At 38.5% G+C, this 26,257-nt stretch overlaps 1 protein-coding gene across 2 annotated transcripts; it reads left to right on the forward strand.

The window, feature by feature from the left end:
* Nucleotides 1-25,065, forward strand: LOC126773004 (synaptic vesicle glycoprotein 2B-like). Of its 2 annotated transcripts, none has more exons than XM_050493616.1 (11): nt 1-75; nt 1,222-1,290; nt 17,077-17,238; nt 18,173-18,340; nt 19,757-19,873; nt 21,188-21,423; nt 22,179-22,351; nt 22,884-23,115; nt 23,554-23,831; nt 24,084-24,211; nt 24,733-25,065. In XM_050493616.1, exons 1-11 carry the CDS (start codon nt 45-47, stop codon nt 24,855-24,857), a joined length of 1,719 nt encoding a protein of 572 aa, XP_050349573.1. In that variant the 5' UTR covers nt 1-44; the 3' UTR covers nt 24,858-25,065. The 2 variants fall into 2 exon arrangements, with proteins under 2 accessions (XP_050349573.1, XP_050349574.1); XM_050493617.1 differs by lacking the exon at nt 1-75 and adding an exon at nt 642-722.
* Nucleotides 25,066-26,257: the final 1,192 nt, after the last annotated feature.

The following is a 26,257-nucleotide window of genomic DNA, read 5'->3' on the forward strand; positions in this document are numbered from 1 at the left end:
TTTCGCGCGCCGTGGACGCTGGCCGGCACATTGTGTTCTCGAAGATGGTGTGCAAAGTCGCGCCAAAGGAGACGCGTAAGTTATTTTTTTTCAGTGATGTATTTTTACGGGCAAAGATTATATTTAATTAGGTTCATGAAAAAATTTTTTTTTTTTTAGTAGTTGCTTATTGATTTTAATTGTGTTAATATTTTTTATATTACATTTTATTATTATTTAAATGATCAATTAACTTAAATTATTAGTTAAACTATATTATAAATCGGTGGCTACAATAACTTATCTTTTTTTTTTTTAATTTCGAGTGATATTTTGTGAACTATAAAAAAAAAGAAATCCTATTCAGCCTAGGAAAAGAAATTTGTAATAAAATAAGTTGTATTAAAAAGATTGTCTTTTTAAAAAAATCGTAGTTTCATACATTTCACAGTTTGTTTAAAAAAATTGCGTCTTATCGGGTACATGGTGTAAACGTATCGATAAAACAGTAATGTAATCATTGCTTAAACGTTATACAGGCAATAAATACTGATTATTAATTACTAATTCATAAACCCCGTAATTAATAATTGAAAACCGTGAAATTATAAATTGAATTTACGATTTTTCACCGGTGGTAAGGGAAAAAATATTCATTAAACATTTATACTGATTAATTCAACGATATTCAACGATACGAGGGCGTGTTTCGGATACATAGTTTTTTTACAGAGTCCGTCTGGGTAGGTACCCTCTCGTCAGATACTCCACCATTATACAGCAGTACCTACTTTGTGTTGGTTTATATTGCTTTATTCCGGTTTGAAGATGAGTCTAATTACGTACACAAGGGACATAGCATCTTCGATATACGGCAGCGCATTGACAGTGTAAGGAATGGCTTATGATTCCTACAATGCTTAAGTTGGCATCCATCTGATACCATCTGATAGTCCTTTGGCTTTTCCGCTTATAAAACAAATATATTTCTTAAAGGTCTGTCTAAGTCATTTTGAAGAGCAAATAGTTTAGACCTAGTCGCTATCGCTGTCGTTGTACGTGTAGATATTCAAATAGTTTATAAATAAAAATCATTCTATGTGTTCATCTCATTTACACACAAACAGATCTGGTATTAATAACAAAGAAGGGAATAAAACATTCAATGAATCGAAACAGTCATTTCTATGGGCGATTATCTCGAAACAGGTCTAGGAATGTAGCTTTTTCTTTTTATTACAGCGTCCCGTGGCACGGGAGAGCACGAGCCACAAGAAATCGCCGACTATGAAACCGCTTTGGACGCGGCCGGTGAGTACGGAAAATTTATAACAGATGGCGTTGGTTACTGTGGAAAATTTAATAGCGACGCGATTTTGTTTTAATTTCATTAACTTTCTAGACTGTTATAGCTAGGATTGTTACTGTCAGTGTCAATGATATATTTGGGTTATAGATTACTCTGTATGTTTACACTAATGATAGGTTAGTCTGCAGGTTCATAGATGATTCTTTTTTTAACATAATAACACCTAAATAAAAATATTATTTTTATAATGAGTAGTTTTCGGTGCGGTAATTTCGCATATATCGATAAGAAAACTTTCTTTTTTACGTAAATTTGTAATTTATAATAGTTACCAAATAACAAGAAACAACCGACAAATAGAGGAGATAATAATACTATTATGTCTTTGCCTATCTAAATATAACTGTCTGACTGACTGACTCACTGACTGACATATCAAACCCAATCTACTACCAGCACCGTGAAAGTTTGTATATAGGTTCCTTTTACACAGTACTTAGCACTAAGTAAAGATTTTTGAAAATTTAATTCGTAAGCTGTTGAAATAATATTAATATGAGATAATCATAAAAGTCATGTGATAAAGCGAATGAAAGTTGATATGAAAATCTTTAATTTTTTGGAGAAAGATATAAATTAAAGATGTTGATAATTAGCAATTTTGAATTGTGCCATTTGCTGATACGTCGTATAATAATTATTTGGTGAATAATGATCACGACATTATAGTTGTTCTTTAATAGTATACTATATCTTTATAGTACTGATGATATCCTGAGCGGTTTTAATCACGACAACCAATAAGATATAGGCCACTTGCGTAGGACATACTATAGTTCACAAGTGTGTACGCAAACACAGGTGCACCATCTATTCCCTAACCAATGTCTAAGGGCGGCAGTGACCACTAAGGGCACATCAGGTGGCCCGCTTTGCATTAACGTAATGCAGCAAAGAAAAATATATTAGTATAGAAGAGCCTGGCAATTAACCTTCCAGTACACCACTTAGTAAAAAATGACAAACAAGCGATATATCTGGATCTGATCACATTTGAAAATTATGACCGGAGGGAACTATACACATATTATAAAGGTCCTCCAGGCCGGTTTTGGTCACGGCGGCAAATCTCAATAAAGATTAGCCAACTACGCAGGAGATATTATAGTGCACAAGTAACTAACTTTAATAATTTGATGAGATGGCAATCCGATTCGACCAAGGAGAATTTAGGCACAGGACCGACTCACAGACTCCGGGACGCTCCTGAGAATTTTCTGAGACCAAAACCCAATAACTTTTTATTAGCCCGACCTGGAAATTGAACCCAGGAGCTATGAGTCTGTGACCTTACATCAAGCCACTAGAACATCGCGGCACTATCAATATATGTTGTATAAAAGTCCCCCCATCAATTTATCTGTCTTTCTGTCTGAACGCGATAAACTCAAAAACTACTGAGCGATTTTTCATACGCTTTTCACTAATGTACGGAGTAATTCATGAGGAAGTTTTAGGTGTATAATTCAGTCTTTCAAAAATCATGATGACTTGAAGCTTTACTGGCGTGCGTTGCGTACACCATTAGATTTATATCATTACGGTACAAACGTTTGGTATAGGCCCGTATTCTACCCGTCCGAAGCCGGGACCCGTAGCTAGTGATTAATAGGAATTCGAATTCACAATCGATATTATGACGTTCATAGTTGATATTTAGAAACAGTACAACGTCAATTTAACTACGTCATCACTTTTCTGTTACAGCCTAATTTTACATACATTTGAAATGGGCGGCTTCTAAGTGTACACTTATAAAGATGATGTTAGATGTTTTTTTTAGTTTTTATAAGCGTTTTCCGTTTGCTTAATCGTGTTCCGATTATAAATTTCGTTAATTGTATTTCTCTATGACATTAATTGTTTCCTTACGTAATATTTAGAAAGAACACTTTGTTGACAACCGACTTACGTTAAATCGCTATTTTGATTCGTGTATCATTTAAATGTTATATTACTGGTAGTAGGGCTTTGTGGAAGCTTGTCCGGGTGAGTAACACCCACTCATCAGATATTCTACAATAAAACAGAAGTGCTTGGTAATGTGTTGTTCCGGTTTAAAGAGTGAGTGAGCCAGTGTAATTACAGGCACAAAGGACATAACATTTTAGTTCCTAAGGTTAGTAGCGCATTTATGCGATAAATACGCATATATATATAATTAACATTTATACATATATAGTTAACATTTCTCACAATGCCAATGTCCATATGGACGTCGGTGTCCACTTCAAAAAAAAAATAGTCATATTGACTCTCTACAGATAGCTCTGATCACTAAGCCAAACTTACATGTAATACACGAACAAGCCGCGATAATATAAAGATATTAAAAAAATATAATATTTACGTAATATTTGTTGTATGATCATTATAAATGCGATTGATTATATTTTATTTACAAAGATGTACTATATGTTTTGTGTTATGAAAATTTATTAAATACGGGTGAAGTGAGAGACGGATTTGTTGGATTCCGTTCCGCGCAATTGCGTTTCCCGCAGGAATCAAGATACTTTGAATCTTCGACACGAGTGTTAGTCACTTTTTAGTCAAATACAGACAGTACCAATTAAATGTTGTTGAGGAGATCGACATTGAATTTAGTTACTTGTTTTAAATAACGCGCGAATATTTTGTGCAATGATATTTTTATATAACAAAAAATATATATTTTAATAAATATGTTTGAAGTATGTTTGTTGATTGAATTTTAAATGAGTCAAATTTATTTATTTATTTACAAAATTTTGTTTAAGTGGTCGGGTAGGCCCTCAACACACTCACCACATATTCTACCCCTAAGAATTGTTACTTAAAATTGTTGCGTTCCGGTTTGAAGGGTGAGTGAGCCAATGTAACTACAGGCGCAAGGGACATTAGCATCTTGGTCTCTAAGGTTGGTGGCGCATTGGCGATGGAAGGAACGGCTCAAATTGCTTACATCGCTAATGTCTATGGGAGTGGTGGTGATCACTTACCATAGGGTGGCCCATTTGCCCGTCCGCCTACAATATTAAAAAATAAAAAATATATATATTAATCAGATATCATTTACAGGAAGTTCCTTTATTTTATGCCATTGATATTGATTTTATATAATTCATAAAAAAATAAACAGTAACAGTAACAGCCTGTTAATGTCCCACGGCTGGGCTAAGGCCTCCTCTCTCTTTTGAGGAGAAGGTTTGGAGCTTATTCCACCACGCTGCTCCAATGCGGGTTGGTAGAATACACATGTGGCATAATTTCAATGAAATTAGACACATGCAGGTTTCCTAACGATGATTCGAGGATTCGTCGTTGACCGTCGTAGCGTGCGGACGTGTTCGTTATCTCGAGCGAATGTTGCTAAGCAAGTTACGAATACTAACTGAAGCGAAACATCGTGGCTTTGGCTGCGTTATCTATGCGTTGTGGATGTTTTTACGACTACTTTGGCTTTCTTTAAGGGTTTTTGTTGTTTCTGTTGTGACATATTCTGAACTCGGCTGTGCAAATGGATTGTTGTTTCGTCTTGAGATTGGTTATGTTGGTTTTCACTGTTGTTTGTTGATTTGTTTTTGTTGTTCAATTATTTTCATTTTTTAAATTTATATAGGGTATTTTTGTTTTCTTTTGTTTCGTTTGATTGTTCGTTGGTTTTTTTTTTTTTTTTTTTTGTTCTGATGGACGTCGACACGGAGTTGTCGTCGTCCGACGCAAATGCTGGGCGTAAACGCCCACTTGTGGGCCTTGCGCTCTTTGATTCCGGTTCGGATACGGAGACCGAAATCAGATCGGCGGCGAAACGTAACAGTGCTAGCCGGGGGAAGCTCACTTCCAAGGGACGCGGAACTGGCCTCGCTCGCGCCAAAGCCGAGCTTAAAGCAAAGGCCGCCGAGGCTAGGGAGGAGGCGTTTGAGCGCTCCTTGAGAAGTCGGGCTTTCCGTAAGGAGACGGCTGTGATCGCGCTTGACTCTGAGGAATCCTCTTCCTCGGAGGTCCGTAGGGAGGATCCCCTAAAATTGGGTGCAGAGGAGCTGCGTGCGGAGGCTGGTCGCAATGCAGCACTTATTCTGGAGATTGCCCAGAAATCCAGCAACCTGAAGGGTGGCTTCATCAAGAAGCTCAAAGAATCTGCATCTTCGCTCCAGTCCATCGTAGATGCTCTGGCATTAAGGACCGAGGCGGAAGAGACGCGCAGGCTTCGCGCTGATAATGGCCGCCTGCGCAAGGAGATGGACAGCCTCAAGACTGAGTTAAAAGCCCACCGCCGTGAGTTTGCGGAAATGCGGACCACGGTGGCAGTGGCAAATGAGGCGTCCACCAGCACTGTGCGGGACACACAGGCTTTGGAGGAATTTAAGGCCTCTATAATGTCGTCGGTGGGCTTTATGATTAAAGCTCAAATGGAAGGAATTCAGGACCGTCTCCTTCCAGCTAAAGTGCTCCGTCCCCCTCTGGCCGCGGACAAGAAACAGGCTGTAGTGCAGAAAACTGCACCTACATACGCGCAAGTGGTCCATCCGACCCCACCACCGAAACCCGCACAGGCGCCGAAACGGGTGCCTGCAGTCGAGTCAGTCCCGCTGGCACCGACTACGTGCCTATCAGCCACCCCGACCACGTCGGAGTCCCAACCACGGGAGGCCCAGGAGACATCATGGTCCACCGTGGTTAAAAAGGGAAAGAAGAAAAAGGCTTCCCCCTCGGCCGCAGCGTCCGCCACAGTACCATCAACAGTGGCGAAGGCTCCGCCGGTGGCCAAACCGAGGCTGGTTGCTCCTCGCAGGGCTGCAGTAATGGTCACTCTGCAGCCGGATGCGCAGGAGAAGGGCGTTACATACGCTCACATCCTGGAGCGCGCGGAGCAGGGCGTTAAGCTTCAGGATATTGGAATCTGTGGCGGCCTTAGGGTCCGACGATCGGCGACGGGAGCCAGACTCCTCGAGCTGCCGAAAGCACAGGCGGAGCAGGCGGATAAGCTTGCTGAGAAGCTCCGCACTGTGCTGGATGGTGTCGCAAGCGTCGTTCGACCTGTAAAGCGAGTGGACCTTAAGGTGACGGGATTGGATGATTCCGTCACCAAAGATAAATTGGTCGCTGCAGTTGCTCGTGCAGGGAACTGCTCCCCTGACTCAGTCAGATGCGGAGTGTTGCAGCGTGGTCCCGGATATATGGGAATGGTCCGCGTCACCTGTCCTCTCACAGCGGCGAAGAAGATATCAGATGCCGGTCGCCTCCTCGTAGGATGAAGCTCGGCCAAGGTATGCGTATTGGAGCAGCGCCCTTTGCGCTGCTTCAAGTGTATGGGCCTTGGCCACACGAAGGTGCTTTGCCCATCCAAAGCGGAACGGGGGGGTCTATGCTTCCGGTGTGGCGTAGATGGCCACAAGTCGGCGGGCTGTACCGAGAAACTGCGCTGTGCTGTGTGCGCAGACGCTGGCAAGCCCTCTGGGCACGTGATGGGATCAGGGGAGTGCAACCCCCCCATCACAAAGGGTACGGTGGTCTTAGGCACCCAGATTACCACCAATGTCGGACGGCGCCAGGCCGAGGAGGAAGCTTCAATGTCAACATGAGCACAAACATAAAGTTCCTCCAGACGAACGTCAACCACTGCGCCGCGGCGCAGGACCTGCTGCTGCAGTCCATGGCGGAGTGGCAGATCGACCTGGCTGTGGCCTGCGAGCCATATTATGTCCCTCCCCTACCTAACTGGTTAGGAGACTTAGACGGCACCGTGGTGGTTACTACCCGGAGTGAAACGAGTTCTCTCTCACTCATTGAGAGGGGCTCGGGTTACGTAGTGGCAGGGTGGAGAGAATTCGTTGTTGTGGGTACGTACTTCTCTCCCAACCGCGGCCTGGCGGAGTTCGAGATTTATCTCGGCTCGATCAGAGCTGCGGTGACCAGGCAGTCACCGAGGCCGATACTGGTCTTGGGCGACTTCAATGCTAAGTCACGTGCCTGGGGCAACCCTGCCACGAATCCGCGAGGAAGGGCTATTCAGGTGTGGGCACTTCTCTCCAGCCTGTCCCTACTCAACAGGGGGCAGGTTTACACGTGCGTGCGGCAACAGGGGGGGTCCGTGGTGGATCTCTCTTTCGCCACCCATGCTGTAGCACGCAGAGTGTTGAATTGGAGAGTAGAGGAGGAGGTGGAGACTCTGTCGGACCACAGGTACATCCGGTTTGAGATCTCTACCTCTCGCAGGTCGGTGGAACCCTCTAGGGTGCCAACCACGCTTCCAAGGTGGTCTCTTAGCCAGCTAGATCGTGAGCTGGCCAGGGAGGCTGCCATCGTACAGCGATGGGGTTCCACTGGAAGGTGGGAGGGCGCCAGTGCAGAAGAGCTAGCGGGCCACATGCGCAGTGCCCTCAAAGAGGTCTGCGATGCTGCCATGCCTAGGTTCCGGCATAGAGTTCCGCGCCGGCAGGTGTATTGGTGGTCGCCCGAAATAGCAGAGCTTCGGGCGACGTGCAGCCGGGCGCGAAGGGCTTACGTCCGTTGTAGGAGGCGCAACGGTTTGGATGCGGACTTGGAGGGACAGCTATTGGCCGCTTATCGTCAGCTGAAAAAAGACCTACAGCTGGCGATAAGTCAGGCCAAGGAGAAAGCTAGGGAAGAACTACTGGCGGGCCTGAACCGGGACCCCTGGGGGCGTCCGTTCCGCGGTGTGCGTGGAAAATTCCGCACGCAGCGTGCCCCCGTGACAGAGACAATGTCATCGGATCTCCTCCTGCGCCTGGTCGGGGAACTTTTCCCCCATCCAGGTGAGCATGTCCCTCCACAGATGGTCCCTCGCTCTATGATTGACGACACAGTGGCTCCACCACTGATCACGGAGCGGGAGATGGAGGTGGCCTTCGACCGCTTGAGGGCCAAAAACACTGCGCCGGGCCCAGACGGGATTCCAGGGCGTGTTCTATGTGACGCTCTGGAATACCTAGGCGTAAGGCTTCGGGAGCTGTTCGACCAATGTCTGTGCAGCGGGCAGTTTCCAAAGCCTTGGAAAGAGGGAAAGTTGGTCTTGTTGCCAAAGCAAGGTCGACCGCCAGATTCTTCCTCGGCATACAGGCCGATTGTGCTGCTGAACGAGACGGGCAAATTCTTCGAAAAAATTCTCGCTGCCCGTCTTATTCAGCACCTCGACGAGGTGGGGCCGGGTCTGTCAGAGGCTCAGTACGGGTTCAGGGCGGGTCGATCAACTATCGACGCCCTGGACGCCCTGAAAACCCGGACCACGGATGCGGTGGCCCGAGGGGACGTAGTTCTGGCGGTATCGATAGATGTTGCGAACGCCTTCAATAGTCTTCCTTTCGAGACTATTGTGGAGGCACTCCGATACCACGGGGTGCCTTCCTATCTCAGGAGGCTGTTGGGGGCATACCTCCAGGACCGGGTAGTCCTCTGGGAGGGGGGCGATGGGCGTCTTGTCCGGCGTCGGGTAGGCTGTGGCGTTCCGCAGGGGTCAGTTCTCGGCCCAATTCTGTGGAACGTTGGTTTCGACTGGCTCCTGCGGACATCCGTCCTTCCCAGAATGGGGGTGTTGTGCTATGCGGACGACACTCTCATCACGGCGACAGGGCGGAATTATCAGGAGGCGGCTCGCCTGGCCGAAGTCGGTACGTCGCTCACAGTGGACCGCATAGGAATGTTGGGCTTGAGGGTCTCCATCTCAAAAACGGAGGCCCTCTTATTCCACGGTCCACGTCGAGGCCCCCCTCGAGGGGCGTTTATCACCGTCCAGGGGACGGTGATTAAGGTGCAGGCCCACATGAAGTATCTGGGCCTGACCCTGGACGGAAGATGGAGCTTCGGGCAGCATTTTGTCCAACTTGGCCCGAAGCTCATCAACGCTGCTGCTGCCTTAAGCCGGCTCCTACCAAATGTAGGAGGGCCGGAAACGCCATGCCGGCGATTATACGCCGGTGTTGTGCGGTCCATGGCTCTGTACGGTGCTCCCATCTGGGTGGACGCTCTCACCGCTCGGAACAAGGTTCTCTTGCGAAGGCCGCAAAGAATCATAGCGGTGAGGGTGATACGCGGATATCGTACGGTGTCGTGGACGGCGGCAACACTTCTCGCGGGCGATCCGCCTTGGGAGCTCCAGGCGGAGGTGCTCGCGGAAGTGTACCGGTTCCGGGCGGAAGTGAGGTCGCGTGGCGACCGTCCAGGGTTGGAGGAGGTGCTGCGAATCAGGACTCTCGCCCAGCAAGCCCTGATTCGCAGGTGGGAGGAGGATCTGAGGTCCCCATCAGCAGGCCTGGCGACAGTGGAGGCGATCCGTCCCCACTTGAGTCGCTGGGTAACGAGAAAAGGCGGCACACTGACCTTCAGACTGACTCAGGTGCTTACTGGACATGGGTGCTTCGGTAAGTACCTGCACGGAATAGTCAGGCGGGAGGTAACGCCCTCCTGCCACGAGTGTGGTGCGCCTACGGACACGGCATGCCACACTCTGATGGAGTGTGCCGCTTGGGGGCCTCAGCGCCTTTCCTTGGCGACTTTAATCGGCGGAGACCTTTCGCTGCCGAGCGTGATAAATGCCATGCTTGGTAGCGAAAGGTGCTGGATGGAGATGGTCTCCTTCTGCGAAAATGTCATGTCGCAGAAGGAGGCCGCGGAGCGGGAGCGCGAGGAGAGTGCCTCCGCTGACCCGCTTCGTCGAAGAAGACCGGGGAGAAGACGCCAGCGCTATGCGCATCTTCTCCTCCCGCCGTGAGTGTCGCCGGGGCCAGAGGGTCTCTGTACCCCGAGTACCCCCTAGGATTTGGAGGCCCGCAGAAGCGGGCCAACCGTCGGGACGGCACGGTAGTATGCGCAAGCGATCCCGTGACGTCCCCCGACAAGATGGAGTGGGTACCGCTGGTTTTTAGTGGGTATTCCGGCGCCTTCAGCGCCGGCGAGTCCCACATACCCCCCCACCTTATGTGGGGGAAACACATAAATGTGTTTTTCCAGCGAGAAAAAAAAAAAAAAAAAAAAAAAAAAAAAAAAAAAAAAAAAAAAAAAAGGTTTCCTAACGATGGTTTCCTTCACCGTCAAGCACGAGATGAATTATAATCACAAAAGTGCTTGCCCGGGTTTGAACCCACGATCGTCAATTAAGATTCACGCGTTCTAACCACTAGGCCATCTCGGCTTTTTAAAAAAATAAACATAATAACCGAATTATTCACATAAACCGAATTGGTTAGTGATGGCTACGGTATATTATATATTACATAGGCATTTGAATTGGCATTTATTGATGTAAGATAAAATTATTAAAACAACAGATAAAAATATAAAAGATGTAACATATTTAGTGAACAGTCTGACGTCATCAACTCGAACGTGATTTGCCTTGATTCGATTCATATGTGAGTTGTGATATTCCAAAACATCATCTATCTTTTGTAAGTAATTACATTTTGTAAAAAAAAATATAAATCAAAATATACTTTATTCAAGTTCTCTAACAAGCTTTTGAATTGTCATTTTATAGGATTATATTAAATGCAAAGCTACCGGAAAATGTAAGATTGTAAGTGTATAGTTTGAAGTATAAATTCTACTGTGAACCGTCAAGAAGCACTTTAGTATCTCTTTTCCATCATATATCCATTACAAATTATATCACTCAAATACAATTAACTTTTAATACTGCTAGAAAATCAATAAATACTAACGCATTTTTCTTATCTATATACTCGTGTATATCAACATGATTTGTTCTTAACAAAAGATCAAAAATTATTAATTTTTAAAGTTATAAATATCTGTTGTATTTTATAATAGATACAAATATCTTAGTCTAAGAAGGATTTAGTGTGCGGAGTCAGCAACTTGGCGTCCCTTTCACTATACATCGTCCATACGCCACAAACTTGATGCTTTATATATTTCACTCACCCTTAAAACCAGAACACAACAATAAGTACTATTGTTTGACGGTAAAATAAACGATGAGCGCCCTCTCAAAATGAGTTTTTACAAAGCCCTATCAACAAGTAAATATAATTTTACATATTTGTACCAGAATGATAATTCCTATGTGAAAATGTCTTCGGTCAAAGTTGCATCATTTTGCTCGGAATAAATCGTTCGACACCAAAAATGGAATTCAAAAAAGATATTATGTAACTCCAAAAATGTTAAAACATTCAAACCGGTTCGATTCCACGGAAAACAATTTTTTTCTTGTATTTTCGGCGAAAGTATTATACGGATACCTGTCTTGTTTTTCACTGTGGCATCATTTGTCTCTGTCGCGCCCGTGTTTTAATTATATCTACGTCTCTTTCGGCTGATGAAATACGCAAGGAATATTTGTCATTTTAATTGCATTTTCCTTATAGGGCTTAAACAATTAGAATTAAACGTTAGGGCTTTCTTGCAACCATTGGCCGTGGTAAAGTATAAATCTACAAGAATATATATACAGAAGTTGTAAATTTCAAAAAAAAGTTGTAGCAATTCGAGTATTATTTACTTATTTAAATGTCATTTGGCTAATACTTTTTGACTGATATAAAAATGAATTCTCAATTCCCCTGTATACTATATAGATGAATGTATGTGTGCGTCATCTTTTATGAGAACGGTATTCCAAAGTCCAAAATTATATATATAAAAAACAAGGATTTTTGTCACAAACCGAATTCTGTTGATGTTTAAGATTGTTGTTATAGGACATTGAAATTCAATATGCAGACAAGAGCTCTCTGAAGCATTTTTAATCATAAGTCTAGGATATCATTGCTGATATCCTGAGTCTTAAATATCAAAATCAAAAAAGCTGTACATACTGTTATTATTGGTTATACAAACTAACAAATAACCTCTGCTTTACGCTTGTATGAAGTACAGAGAATTCTAATCAATGGTATAAGTATATAATATAATACCGGAAATATCAATTATATTATATTTAATTATATTATAAAATTATATTATTGTATTTAAATTATTAATTATAATTCTAATTAATAATCTAAATACCGGAAATTATAATTTATTTACTTTATTTTTGTAAATCGCAAAATGAATCAATAAATTTTATTACTTATTATTAGTATGATATCAATTATCATACTTTTTGCATAAGGATGCTTGGATTTTTGGTATCTTCCCGTTTCTCCTGGCGAGGGTCTTTTTTCCAAAACAGTTTTAGACTTAAAATATTATAAATAATAAGACATTTCATACGATTTGATTAAATAAACAAAGGTATGTAATTTAAACTCTCAATACGAGCTTAACTGCTCATCAAGTAAGTTTACTTGTTCCATTATGACCATTTCATTCGAGGAGAATTATTAATAATTTAATTAAGAACTACTCCCGAGACATTGTAATCTTATCTCTAATTCTTGTATCACGTGAGACAGAAATTCATCAAATACACGGGTTTCTTTAAGATGCTTTAATATCTGCACGAGATAAATTATACCCACAAATTAATGCTACGAAAACCCAATATTGCCTGCCCTTTTGAGCCTGTGAACTTTGGTTTTAATTCACTTGTTCTAACCACTGGACCTCTGCTTATAACATTCTAATTTTAGCATAAGTACAATATATTACAAAGTATAGAGATTTATATAGAGACGTATTTGTAAATCGTTATGTCCAGGATTTGACGATAATGATAGATAAACCCTCATTAGTTATATTTGCCTTTAACTATGTATGGAGTTGGAATGGTGACACTGATTGTGATTATTTGAGATACCTCCCCCTTGGACTCAATGTAATGTCAACGTAAAAGCTTGTGTTGAAAATATATAAATGTAATAAATGTATATAAGTGCTAGTCGTTACACCCCTAACTTAATAGGCGTACATTGAAAAGCTGTTTTTATTTCATACGTATAAAAAAATAACCAAAGCCCTTATTCAAATTTGAATAAATTTATAAACGAATGTTTATCTTATAAGGGCTTAGTACAAGCAAGTCTATCTACGTACAACTTATTCTACCTCCAAACAGCAATACTTTGAAGGGTAACTACAGCCACAAGGGACATATGGACATTTTTTTAAGTATTATTTACTTATTTTAATGTGAAATATGTATTGACATGTTTTGGAGGTAAGATGTGCAAAACATAAAAAATAAAAAAATAACAACTTGGAAAGGTTTACCTCCTTTGGAGGAGGAGATTTAGAGCTTATACCACCACACTCCAATTTAGTTTGGAGGATACACATATGGCAGAATTACATCTGATATTGGTTTCCTCATTATGCTTTCCTTCACCTTCATCACCAAACATGAATTAAAAACAAAAATTGAGCACATGAAAACTGGTTTGAACCGATTATCTTCGGTTGAGGTTCAAGCATTCTAGCTAGTGAGCCACCTCAGTTCAACAGACCATATATACCCGAACCCTCATATTTATACTATATGTAATAAGATTCAGTTTATAAACGTGACAGCCGATGTCTTAACGTATTAATATTAAACAAGTACAATTTTGACTTATGATTTATAAAGTCAATTTTAGAGCGATCTACGCTTTTTTATTTGCTTGTTTGTTTATATTTTTGTCTCTTTTCTTTGTTGCACCACTAAACATGGAATTCTTTACCAGCACACGTATTCCCCTCCTCTTACAACCTTGGTTCCTTCAAACGAGGCGTGAGGTATCTTGCAGGTCGGCAAGGCGGTGGCGGCTAGTGCAGAACATTCTTCCCGACTGTACTGACCGTCGTCGCGTTTGGACTGCACTACCACTTACCATCAGCTGGAGTGGAGTAACTTGCCTTCCCGATCGTTTTTAAAAAAGAAATCTACACTCAACACTATTATTTTCCTTAAAATTGTTATGTTTCGATTTAAAATGAGTGAGTCAGTGTAGGGACATAACATCTTAGTTATCAAGGTTGGTGCTGTATTGACGATGCGAGGGATGCCATATAAATATATAACAGTGCCAGTTTTCAGTCTACCAATCTTTAAATATTTAAAATACATCTTAATTTCTCCACAAAAGGATAAGATCTCATATTACAATATTAGCTTAGTAACTAAAATCTAGGAAAGGTTTACAGTCCCGTGTATATTTGGAGCTGGTGTCTATTTTAGTCATAAGCCTGTATTACAGATGAGCATGTCATCACCCCGCGGATTTAGCGATGACATAACATAACTTAGGAAATCGCGTATGAAAAAAAACAAGGGAACAAGGGATGATCCTGGAACATTATTCACACACGGTCATCTGATACCAAACTAAGCAGAGTTGTACTATGGAAACCAGACAACTGATATACTACATATACTACTTTTCTTTGTAAATACATACTTACATAGATAATTACACCCAGATTCAGGACAAACAGACAAGTTCATGCACACATATGTCTGTCCTGAGCGGGAATTGAACCCACAACCTTCGACGTGAAAGGCGAGTATCTATTTACCACGTCAACCGGCCCGTCGACATTATTAATTAAAAAAATATTAAATTCAAATAGTCACTTAGCATAAGAGAGTTGTAAGTGTGTTAATAGAACATTTATTGAGAGATATCTCTCACATACAGAATAAGCATTGTTTTGTGTGTGAAAGTAGAGAAAGGTGAGTGACATATGATGTGTGTGTGTTTATAAATGGTTCCTATTTTACGATAAACTAACATTGTAAATTTAACACAATTTAAAAAAGTATTTTTTTAAATCAAGCAATAAGAAATACGATTTGATGATTAAAACAATCGATCTTTTCAAAGTATAATTAATCATTTTCATACGTAAGATTACATTTTAACAAAGTATGTATTGCGTCAATATTACGCATTTCAATTCTGTAATGAAAATTACAGAAAACTATATACAATTTAAATAATTTCTGTGTTGAAGTTTTAGTTATAAATAAAATGATATAACAATTGTTATATGGTCATCATTGTTACATTATGTAATAAAATTATGAGAATATAATAAAATATTTATCGTTTATTGTTACATTTAGTTCTTTATTATTATTAAGAAGAGGACGACAAAATAAAATGTCCACCCATAGACATTGGCCGTAACTTATGTATAAGACATTTCTTACTGTCAATGTTCACACCATAGGTTCTATACTGACCAGTGTAATTAAGAGCACAAGACATCTTGCGCCTGTAATTACACTCTTTACTCTCCTTTCAAAAACACAGCAATAATATAGACAGCAGCAGTGCTATTCTCGCCGTGAAATGTTCACAGTCGACTTATGGTGATATACTATTTTGATGCGGGTATTCTTGTAATGTTATAATTATTCTGATCAATGTCGCATAACACTTTCTTTCACGACCTTCCAAGACAAATTGTGATGGACGTTTCGTATAAAAGCAAAGTTTATATTAGATCGATCACTTCTACGCTAGTTAAACATTAAAAAAGAAATTATTTTACTATATCTCATGGTAGCAAATTCGTTATCCATGTGATATTCTCCTAAACGATTTCCGACTAAGCATGTTATTATTAGAAATGTTTTTATTTCATTCTTAGTTACTATGAAATTCAACAATAGTATGATTACTTTATGAAATATCATAACAACTTCGTTACCTATATAAGTCGACCTTCAAAATTTCGATGTCCTGATTTATTTCAGCCACGGCGGCCATCCTCTTGAGTAACTAGACAACTGCGCAGGACATATTATAGTGCATTACTGTGTGTGCAAACACAGGACTCTATTATCCCTCTCAGAAGATTCTCAGTAACGCTCACTTACTGGGAATCTTCGACAGAAATCCAAAACCAATCTTATATATCAACTAAATCAACGAGGCAGTCATTCGTTATACATTCCTGTTATATATAAATCGATTACTCACTAAGAAGCCTTAAGTATGTGTGTGTTACACAAAGCATTCTTCCCTCATTAACAGATTTATTATGTAAATATAATTATATCATACCAAACGCGTTCGATATAATTTATATCTATATACCGTTGTCATTCAAACATCGATGTTTAGACAATACGGCGATTTTCTAAATATTATCTCAAAGTGTTATTGTTCTGGCCTTTTATTATGATGATAAGTTGGTTGTAAACTTTACGAGCTCTCAATAGAGTACTTGCTTTATTTTATGATGAGAAAATGTGGTTAGATGATGCGACCTTTGGTGACCTTCAATTATTATATATATAATATTACATACTGCTTTAGATTTATAGAAATGACGAGATACAAATTATGGTATAGTGACTTTGTTGTCAGAGTAAAAAAGCCGAGATGGCCTAGTGGTTAGAACGCGTGAATCTTAACCGATGATCGTGGGTTCAAACCCGGGCAAGCACCACTGAATTTTCATGTGCTTAATTTGTGTTTATAATTTATCTCGTGCTTGACGGTGAAGGAAAGCATCGTGCGGAAACCTGCATGTGTCTAATTTCATTGAAATTGTCACATGTGTATTCTACCAACCCGCATTGGAGCAGCGTGGTGGAATAAGCTCTAAGCCTTCTCCTCAAAAAGGGAGATGAGGCCTTAGCCCTTCAGTGGGACATTAACAGGCTGTTACTGTACTGTTACTGACTTTGTTGTCAATTATTGTAATGTCAATCATATACATTTTGTTTTAACGTGCTTTAAGTAAATGCTCTGTGACAATATGGGTGCAAAAAATAAAACGCCTTTGATACCAGTTAACAATGCCAATGTATATTATTGCCTACAGTGGCTGTGGGCGATACTATAAAAATATTTTTAAAAGATATATAAGATTAAAAAATATGTTCGCAGGTTATGGTCGCTTCAGCCGCAGCGTGCTCGGCGCGTGCGCATGCGCATTCTTCACTACCGGCGTGCAGAACTGCGTCATGTCGTACGTGCTGCCGGCGGCGAGGTGTGAACTCAAGCTGACCACGTACCAGGCCGGTTTGATCAATATGGCGTTTATGAGCGGTAAGTAAAACGTTGAGGCATTGGTATTTTCTTAGTTACTTCCATTTTTTTACTGATAACTCTAAAGCGCCTCAATACCAAACAACAAAAAAGAAAACTGGTTGACAAACAGAGGAGAAAACACTATTTCTCATGGTTGCAAAGTTAAACTTTGCAAAAATGATTTTAAAACGACCCTCATGTTTTAGATGTTTGTTTGTGGGCGAGATTGTCGCGAATCGATTGCTATGGATCAATTTACTCCTTAAGCTTGTTTCTGTTAACTGGTTAATTGAAGTAACGTCATGAAAAGTGATGACGCAATACCTAGTTCTGTTAAGTATATATTTTCCCAAAAGAGTATTCTGAGTATGGCATTTGTTTTTCTACTTCTACAAAATTAACCGTGGCTTTTTAATGTTAAAATTTAGAATTAAAAATATGTAATATTAATTATGGAAAGCTGGCAAGAAGCACAAAGTTATAATTTGCAATTAAAGACGAATATTCGCAAAATTTGTTTGATTTGCATTTTCATGAGATTCGCCACTTTCACTATTCGACACGCTAATTCTGACACATTTTGAGGCGTAAGATAATCTGTTTTACGCGCTTTCCGAGGCACGGGAGTAAGCACTGTTGACTTCAAGACTCCAGACTGCTCCTGAGAATTTCTTCATAGAACTAACCAACGAGTTTTTATCGGCCCAACCCAGGATTAGAAGCTCAGTCATTTGACCAAACGTGGGGGAAAAAATACGACACATATTAATATTATGTGTCATATTTTTTCCCCCACGTTTGGTTGATAAAAATGATATATTTTTAAATTTTTTAAGTAAACCACTACATTTAATATAATCCTAAGTTTATAAAACATGCGATTCAGTGAAGCGAAAATAAAAACAGACATTCAGTTGATACTGTTGAATTTATTCGAAACTTTGCTGATCAGGTGGCGTTGCAAGCGCATTTTTCTGGGGCATCGTTGCTGATGTCTTCGGGAGAAAGAATATTCTAAGCATGACGCTGCTGGTTGATTCCACGATACTACTCGCTCAAAGTACTATATCAGATTATCGTCTTCTGTTAGCCGCGAGGTCTATTAATGGTTTTCTGATCGGTAAGTATTCGTCACCAATCACTAACGGAATATTCCATATATATGTTTGCAAATTAAAGTTAGAATGTAATAACATGATATTACATTTGGTGAATTATTTGTGTTGAATGTTATTTACATATATATAACAATATCAGAAACTCAATTAAGACTAACCTACCAGAGTCCTTGGCCACAAAATATATTTACAAGAATCCCTCGTGTATATGTATTGCTGATTTATTACTGAGGTCTAAAAATAAGTCTTTAGAAATTATGACTTATTCGTATCTATCTAGGAACAATAGTGGCGTGCGAGTTCTTTCCTAAACCAATACACTTAACTAAGCCAATCTTATAACGGCATTGGCATGTACATTTGTGTATTTTTTCAGAGACAATAATAATCATTTTATTTATTTTACTACTAGACTTTGCCCGCAACTTCGTCCGTGTGAAAGTCGATTTCATACGAAATCTTAAAAGTATTCGATTTCTTGTTCTGTTACTCTATTTTCATCGTCCACGCTCGTTTTTATTATTCAATGTACAGACAAACAGCATTTGCTATGAGAATAATATAACCTGACAACAATACAAATAACAATTTATATATATATATATATATATATATATATATATATAATAGCTTAGATATTATTTTTATTTTCGTATGATATGCGGCATTGTGTCCATCGTTTAGCTAACAATAATATCGTCAAAAATAATATTTCAATAATGACAATTGCAATTGAAAATAGAGTTCTTTTGTTATAAAGAGATTATCTGTTGCTTGTTGGATTATGACGTATAAGGTCAAGCTCAAACAAGTGGGCTGATTGGGGCTCGATATTAATTACAACAACATGTAAATGACATGGTCTTGTAATCGATATTTGCTAGAATTAATCAATTTTTTTTTTAATTTCTTTATTTGAAAAGCCACATCTACAGGACGCTTATTAAACATTTTTGAATTTAGTAGCATATTTTAGTGATATCTTTCAGATATATGTACAAATTACAGATACACAACTGACAAGGTAACTAAAGCGTGCTAATACTGTCTAGTTGGCCTGACAATTATTTTTTTTATTAATACAAAATTTTAAATTTTTATATAACTAAAAAAGCTGATAAATATATTCTAATGACAGGATATATTATAGTTAAATGAACATAAATAATGATTCAATTGCTTACCAAGATGTTTGTGGATTAAAAGAAATACACGTTCATTTGCTGGGTAGTGTACTCAAGAGAGACTGTTGCTCATTACAACCCGAATATTATGTATATAACAGTGAATGTTGCCCATAGCAACACGAATGTCATATATCACACAGTATATATTACATAGTTAAATACTCAAGTGCAGCAAAATATTGTTATAATGTTGTATGGATTTATTTTGATGAAATATATTAACGTTTCCAGGTGGTCCGTCAACTCTGGTATTTACATATCTATCAGATTTAGTTGGATATAAACGAAGACAGTTTTATCTCGACATAACCGGCATGAGCTTCGTGGCTGCCTGGCTGATATTACCTGGTATTTATTTATTTTTAATAGAACCACTAACAAAATTATACAAATTTTTATATTATATTTTTATATTATATTTTTATATTATATATAATATATGTTATGTGAACATAACCTGAAAATTTCTCACGCTTAAATATTTACTGGAACTTACCTGGGCCAGAACACGCTAACTTCGCTTAAAATTATCGTCTTCTATACACTGAGCTACCTCGGCTTTGTAATTATGATTAGTCAATTTAATTCTAAAGTATTATTTATAACTCATGACCGTTATATCTAGATGCACTGAGATTATAAGTAGGTATCACTTAAACAAATAGACACCCATAATTATTTGCGATCATAGTTTTTTTTTAGTTCATTCAAATATGACCTCAAAGCACGGTTAACTTTCAAATAAATCGGGACAAAAAATCACGTGTGGAGGTGAAAGTGCTATACAGTAACGACTTAAGTTATATTCATTATAAAAAATAGATAGTTATGAATCACCAATCATACACTGAATTATATGTTAATACTTGCTAGTGTTCGTCCAGTGGTCGAAATTGTCATTTTTGAAAATTTTATGAAAACATATATGAATTTACGTGTCGAAAATTTTCTTTTCTACTATTACTAAAAAAAAAATCATACCACTAAAGTCCATCGATAGCAACCAACCAAAAAATTAAGAAAATCGCTACACAAATAAAGAACTTACTTGGTCCTTACCAACTTTGTGACGATCCGTCTAAATAATAGTATGATATTATATATTTTTATGTTCCGGTTTGAAGGGTGAGTGAACCAGTATTACTATAGGCATAAAGGACATAGCTTAGTTCCCAAGGTTGGAGCGTATTGGCAATATAAGAAATATGGCAACTCCTTTCTTTGTCGCACTACCAAAAAATGGAATTCCTTACCAGCTCACGTGTTCCCCTCCTCTTACAACCCGGGTTCCTTCAAACGAGGCGTGAAGAGGCATCTTGCGGGCCGGCAAGGCGGTGACGGCTAGTACAGAACATTCTTCCCGACTGTACTGGCCGTCGTCGCGTTTGGACTCTACTACCACTTACCATCAGGTGGAGTAGAATCATTTGCCATCCCGGACATATAAAAAAATATATATATATATAAGGAACGGTTAATATTTCTCACCTTGGGAATAAGACGAGCACACACACTTCAAATAGAAATATGAATAATTGCATTGTAAAGAATAATTTAATTGACTAAATAATCCCACGGAGTTTCTTTCGCCTCTTCTATCGGGTCTAATTCTAATCTTGTAAATATATTGAATAAAGATATATGACATTTTTGTTTTTTCAGCAATCGCATGGCTAGTTATACCAATTAAACTGACTGGCTACACGACATTGCTGCCCATATATTCCTGGCGCCTGTACTTGGCTCTGGGCAGTATACCAGGCTTTTTGGCGGGGATATGGGTCCTGTTCCTGCCTGAGAGCCCGAGGTTACTCTCTGACACAAACAGAAGCGACAGGGCGTTAAAGATAATGGCGTATATCAATAAATGTAATAAAGGTTCCTCGTCTGAATTTAAGGTTAGTTCAAATAGTTTTTAAAAATATCCACACTAAATATTTCTTAATAATTAATTTAACTTACTATGAATTTCTACAAAATCTTACAAGATATAATTGTCCCACTACTAGGAAAGGGCCTTCCCTTTTTTATCTTTATATTCCACCAAATCCACCACGCTGATCCCTCATCCGAAATGAATTATTTCTGAAACGATTGTAGAGTTAAAATATTGAATATTTAAAAACGTTTTATTGTAAAGCTTACTTGAATAAAAACATTTGATTTGACTTAAAACCTGCAAGTTTATTTACGATATTTTCATCGCCACCAAAACGAATTAAAGTATAAATGGAAACACCAATGAGTATTTCTTGCCTAGATTTGAACCAACTTTAGGTTCTAATGCACGTGTAACCACTAGACTCACGGCTCTTCTTATGTAATTGTAAACTGTGAAAATAACGCGAAACTATAAAAATTCAACAAGTGATTTTAATTATGAATATTTAGCTGAAATTAGTTACGATTTATTTTTATCACTGAAATTAAAAAAAAAATAAAGCCATGTAACAGCCTGTAAATATCCCACTGCTGGGCTAAGACTTCCTCTCCTTTTGAAAAGTAGGTTTAGATTTATTTCACCACGCTGATACACATGTGAGCAACTCTCACCGGGGCTTGAACGTACTAATCTTCGGTTGGTCAGTTATATTAGTTGCCAAAATGACAGATCAATTATACAAAGATTATTTAAATCTCCCCGTTGTTAAAGATCAAGAAGCTCATTCAGGACAACATTTTCATGACGAAAACCCTGAGTGGAGATCAGAGTAGAACGAGGGCGTTATTTATTGGCGTTTTGAAGGATCTTAAGATGTTTATCTCCAAGATGTACGCCGTCAAGTCCAGCTTGATATTGTTCGTGTTCTTCGCTAACATGGCTGCGTGAGTCATTTTTTTTCATTTTTAATATATTTTTTATATAATATATTTAATTTGATTTTTTATATAAAATTATATATAGTTTGCTTATGTTTTTGCCGCCATTAACTCAACATTATAAAGCATATAAATCAGAAAAAAAGAGATATTTTATTAGTTTGATTTCAGTACTTATTTTATTGTACTAGTCTGGGAATCCCACAGCTGAGAAAAAGCTACCTCAAAGCTACCTCATGGTAGAGGAGAAGATTTTGTAGAACCGCAATAGGTAGCCGGCTAAAATGTTCACATCATTACATGTAACTTTGGCCGCTATCATGATGAAAATTAATGCCTGCCTTCCACGTGGGCCTAGTGGTTAACTTATAAGGTTGACATTTCGAAGTCCTGGGATCAAGCAAAGGCTCAAACCTATAAAGAAGTGCTCTTCTATCAAAAGCAGCCCAAAGATAAAATGTAGTCCGTGTTAATACTCCTGCAAACTGTCTGAATTCTATTGTTTTATAATTTAATTGCTTTAAACTTATATATCTAGAGGCTTCGGCTTGAACCTCTGGATACCAGAACTGCTTCTGCGAATGCAAGGAAAAACATGTCCAGTGAATCAATCGTTACCTGAAAACGCAATGCTGTTCAACGCAAGTAACATTCCATGGAAAGACATACCTAAGATCAGCGATGATTATTCAAAACCAGAGATTGATAAATATAATTCAAGCTTCGATATTGTTCACGCAGAGAAGTGCGATGAAAATATAAATGATTCAGTAAGTAAGAACTGATCAAGTATTACTCTATGATCTATTTAATAAAATAAACATGATATTTTCTATACTTTAATTTAGCAAGTGTCCTACAGGGCTCAATATTCGTACTTATTTCTATGATAATATTTTTGTTACCTGATTGATTTTAACTTATTATTTTAATTAATTATTTATTGTGTATAAAGATGGTTACTTGAACCTATAAAATAAGATTAAACGTAACAATTAACTTGTATCATAACACCAAGTTGAGCATGAAATTATTTATTTATTTTGTTATTTATACATTAGTTGTATCTTATTCAGTTTTAGACTGACAGATACAAAACAAAATTATATTTCGAATCAGATGAATTCACACATTAGAACGCGCGCTTTTATAACATCTGATGATGATGGAAAAATAATACGTTTTTACAAAACAACCAACCCTTTCAGGTGTTCACGTCGGGTCTCATAGTGGGCGCGTGTTGCGTCATCGGTAACGCAGCGTGCGCGCTAGTGTCGTCGCGCGGCGGGGGCGGCGTGCGGCGCGCGGCGGCGCTGTGCGCTTTAGCGTGCGCGCTCGCTTGTGTGTGTCTGGCGGCGTGCGTGTGCGCGTGCACCGCCTCCTCGCACTTGGCAGTGGCAGCTGCAGCCGTGCTGAACGCCGCCTCGCTTAACGGCAATGTGCTGTTAATAAGATTATTACTACATGCACTTCCGGCTAAATTAGGGTACGAATATTCAAAACAATTATATTCTTTTCTAAATATTGTCTTTTACTTTTTATTTCATATTTTATTTGTATATACTACCACTATAATACCACTTTCAACGAGTCTTTTTGTTAATACTTTTTATATTTTAAATGAAGCATGGTTGTTATTTAAAAGATTTATATATTCATTATAATACTAATCTAGTTTGTTTTAAGCATTTCATTAAATTAATTTCATAATTAAGCCTCAATCCATTTTGTCTTTTAGTGGCTTAGGCGTATGCTGGGGAGCATGGTGGGGTCGCGCGGGGGGAGTGGCTTCAAACCTAGCAGTGGGCGTGTTGCTGGACTACTCGTGTCCAGCACCCTTCATATCTGTCGCGGCGTTGTTAGCACGTAAGTGATATTTAAAGGAAAAATTAACAGCCAGTTAGTGTCCCACGGGTGGACAAAGGCATCTTCTTTTAGTTTTTTTTATTGAGCTTATTTCATCACGCTGCTCCAACAATAGTGGTAAAGCGATACGTATTATTTATTTAGTACGGAATTCGTATGAAATATTTTCCAAATACAATACATTATTATAAAAGTAAATAAGCAAGTGAGCGTCAATTGAACTGTTTTTTATTTTTTATCAATACAAATTAACGGACTTTTCAAATAACAAATTAAAAAGTGGCGATCGGAATGTTTCAGCCCATGATAAAAGACCTGATTACGTTTAGACTAAAATAATAACGAAATAGAAATAAGTACATATATTAAATTTATGTTTAAAAAGTTGATATATTATAACAATTTACCTATTTTTTGGGACCTTGTATTTCCAGGTCTTTTTCAACTGAAAAGTTACAGACAAATTATCTTTTTTATTTATAGAGTGCATATTATACTTCTTATATGAATTTATCTTCCAGTGTCAATCGGTGCGATCATGATGATAAAATTGGAAGAAATAAAAGTTATAGATGAAAATAAGACTGAATCAGACAGCGCGGAGAAGAACATAGGATTGGAGAGATATATTTCAACTCACATGTAGTAGTACTACAAAATAATTTCGATAGTTCTAAAGAAATTAGTCTGAATTTAATTTGTACATTTAAAACAAGAACTTGATTGAACTTGTGTAAGAATTGTAGTGTTTTAGTTGTGGTGAACTATTTTAATTTGATCCCCTTAATCGTTGATTTGGATATCAAATTTTATCTTATAAGTAATCAGGACCATTATACCTGAGTGTTGATTGAGTGAGTTATTATGATTTATTTATGTCTTTATGATGGTTGAATATGATTGATACTTGATTAAATTCAATCACGATAAGATTCGTATGCGGAGAGAATCATTGTTCTAAATATAAATATTTTATAAATATTCCCACAATAGATGAATAAATAATAACTTTGATATTGAATTGACGCGATATCATAGGTCGAGATCTTGAATAATCTATGATACTCGGATTCATTATGAATTCGCAAGAAAAAGGCGTTTTTTAAAAGTGGCGAAATTGTTATCAGAATTTTGGAAGAAAAATTAAAATGGATGTAATTGATTAAGTGAAATATTGTGTTATAAATGAAGATATATTAATCAAGAACCGTTTGTAGTGAATACAATAACAGAGCTATACATAGCTATACATCTATAATACAGAAAATCGCATGGAATAGATAAATCTAAGGTTTGTTTATATATTATTCCTATTTCGATTGGATTATGGTATAGTACTGTTCGATTTTTAACTTCAGCAAGGATCGTCGTCATTTCTTTTACTTTTAAGTTTATGCATGTTGTAGTGACAGTAATTGTTTATAGGAAATCCCACAGATGTCAGACTAACTTAGCAAGGTCGGATGATTTTTGAAACGCCTTATATTTTCAGCTAACCTCCAAAAATATGCCTTTAAAGTAATGTTATTGATAGAAATTTAACTTAAAACATAGTAATACAATTCCGTCCTATTCTAATGGAAATCATATCAACTTGTATGATTGAAAAAATATTGTGATTATTGAGCGTTTTACATGCAATCATATCAGCGTTTATTAGGATTACATTTTTAAAGAAAAACTTCTTAGTCCAAATGAGAGTTTACAAAATCGATTTACCAAAGTTTTTCTTCTGCCGCGACCGCTTAGTAGCATGCGATGTTATTGGTAAGAATATTATTAAATATTTTCTATGTGCTGTGAGTGCTTTGTGAGTAAAATTTCAGGGTCAAACTTATACAACCTTTATTCGTATAGACGCTGTACTTCTGTCACGTGCGTTTCGCTACACGCGCTTTCTTTAATAAAATTACGAGTGATGTGAGATACGCTGTGATGTTAGTGATTACGAACGATGATTAGAATGCATTATGAGCAAGATTGCAAGGTCAAGTTATAGTGCAATTTATACGTGTAATGTTTCAAAATGAACGCTTCATTTGTACT

Source organism: Nymphalis io, chromosome 13 (genome assembly GCF_905147045.1).
Source record: "Nymphalis io chromosome 13, ilAglIoxx1.1, whole genome shotgun sequence".
NCBI lineage: Eukaryota > Metazoa > Arthropoda > Insecta > Lepidoptera > Nymphalidae > Nymphalis > Nymphalis io.

Coding starts and splice junctions, on each gene's coding strand:
- LOC126773004 (XM_050493616.1), top strand. CDS start 45: ATGGTGTGCAAAGTCGCGCCAAAGGAGACGC. Junction 76..1,221: donor AGTCGCGCCAAAGGAGACGC/GTAAGTTATTTT, acceptor TTTTTATTACAG/CGTCCCGTGGCACGGGAGAG. Junction 1,291..17,076: donor AACCGCTTTGGACGCGGCCG/GTGAGTACGGAA, acceptor ATATGTTCGCAG/GTTATGGTCGCTTCAGCCGC.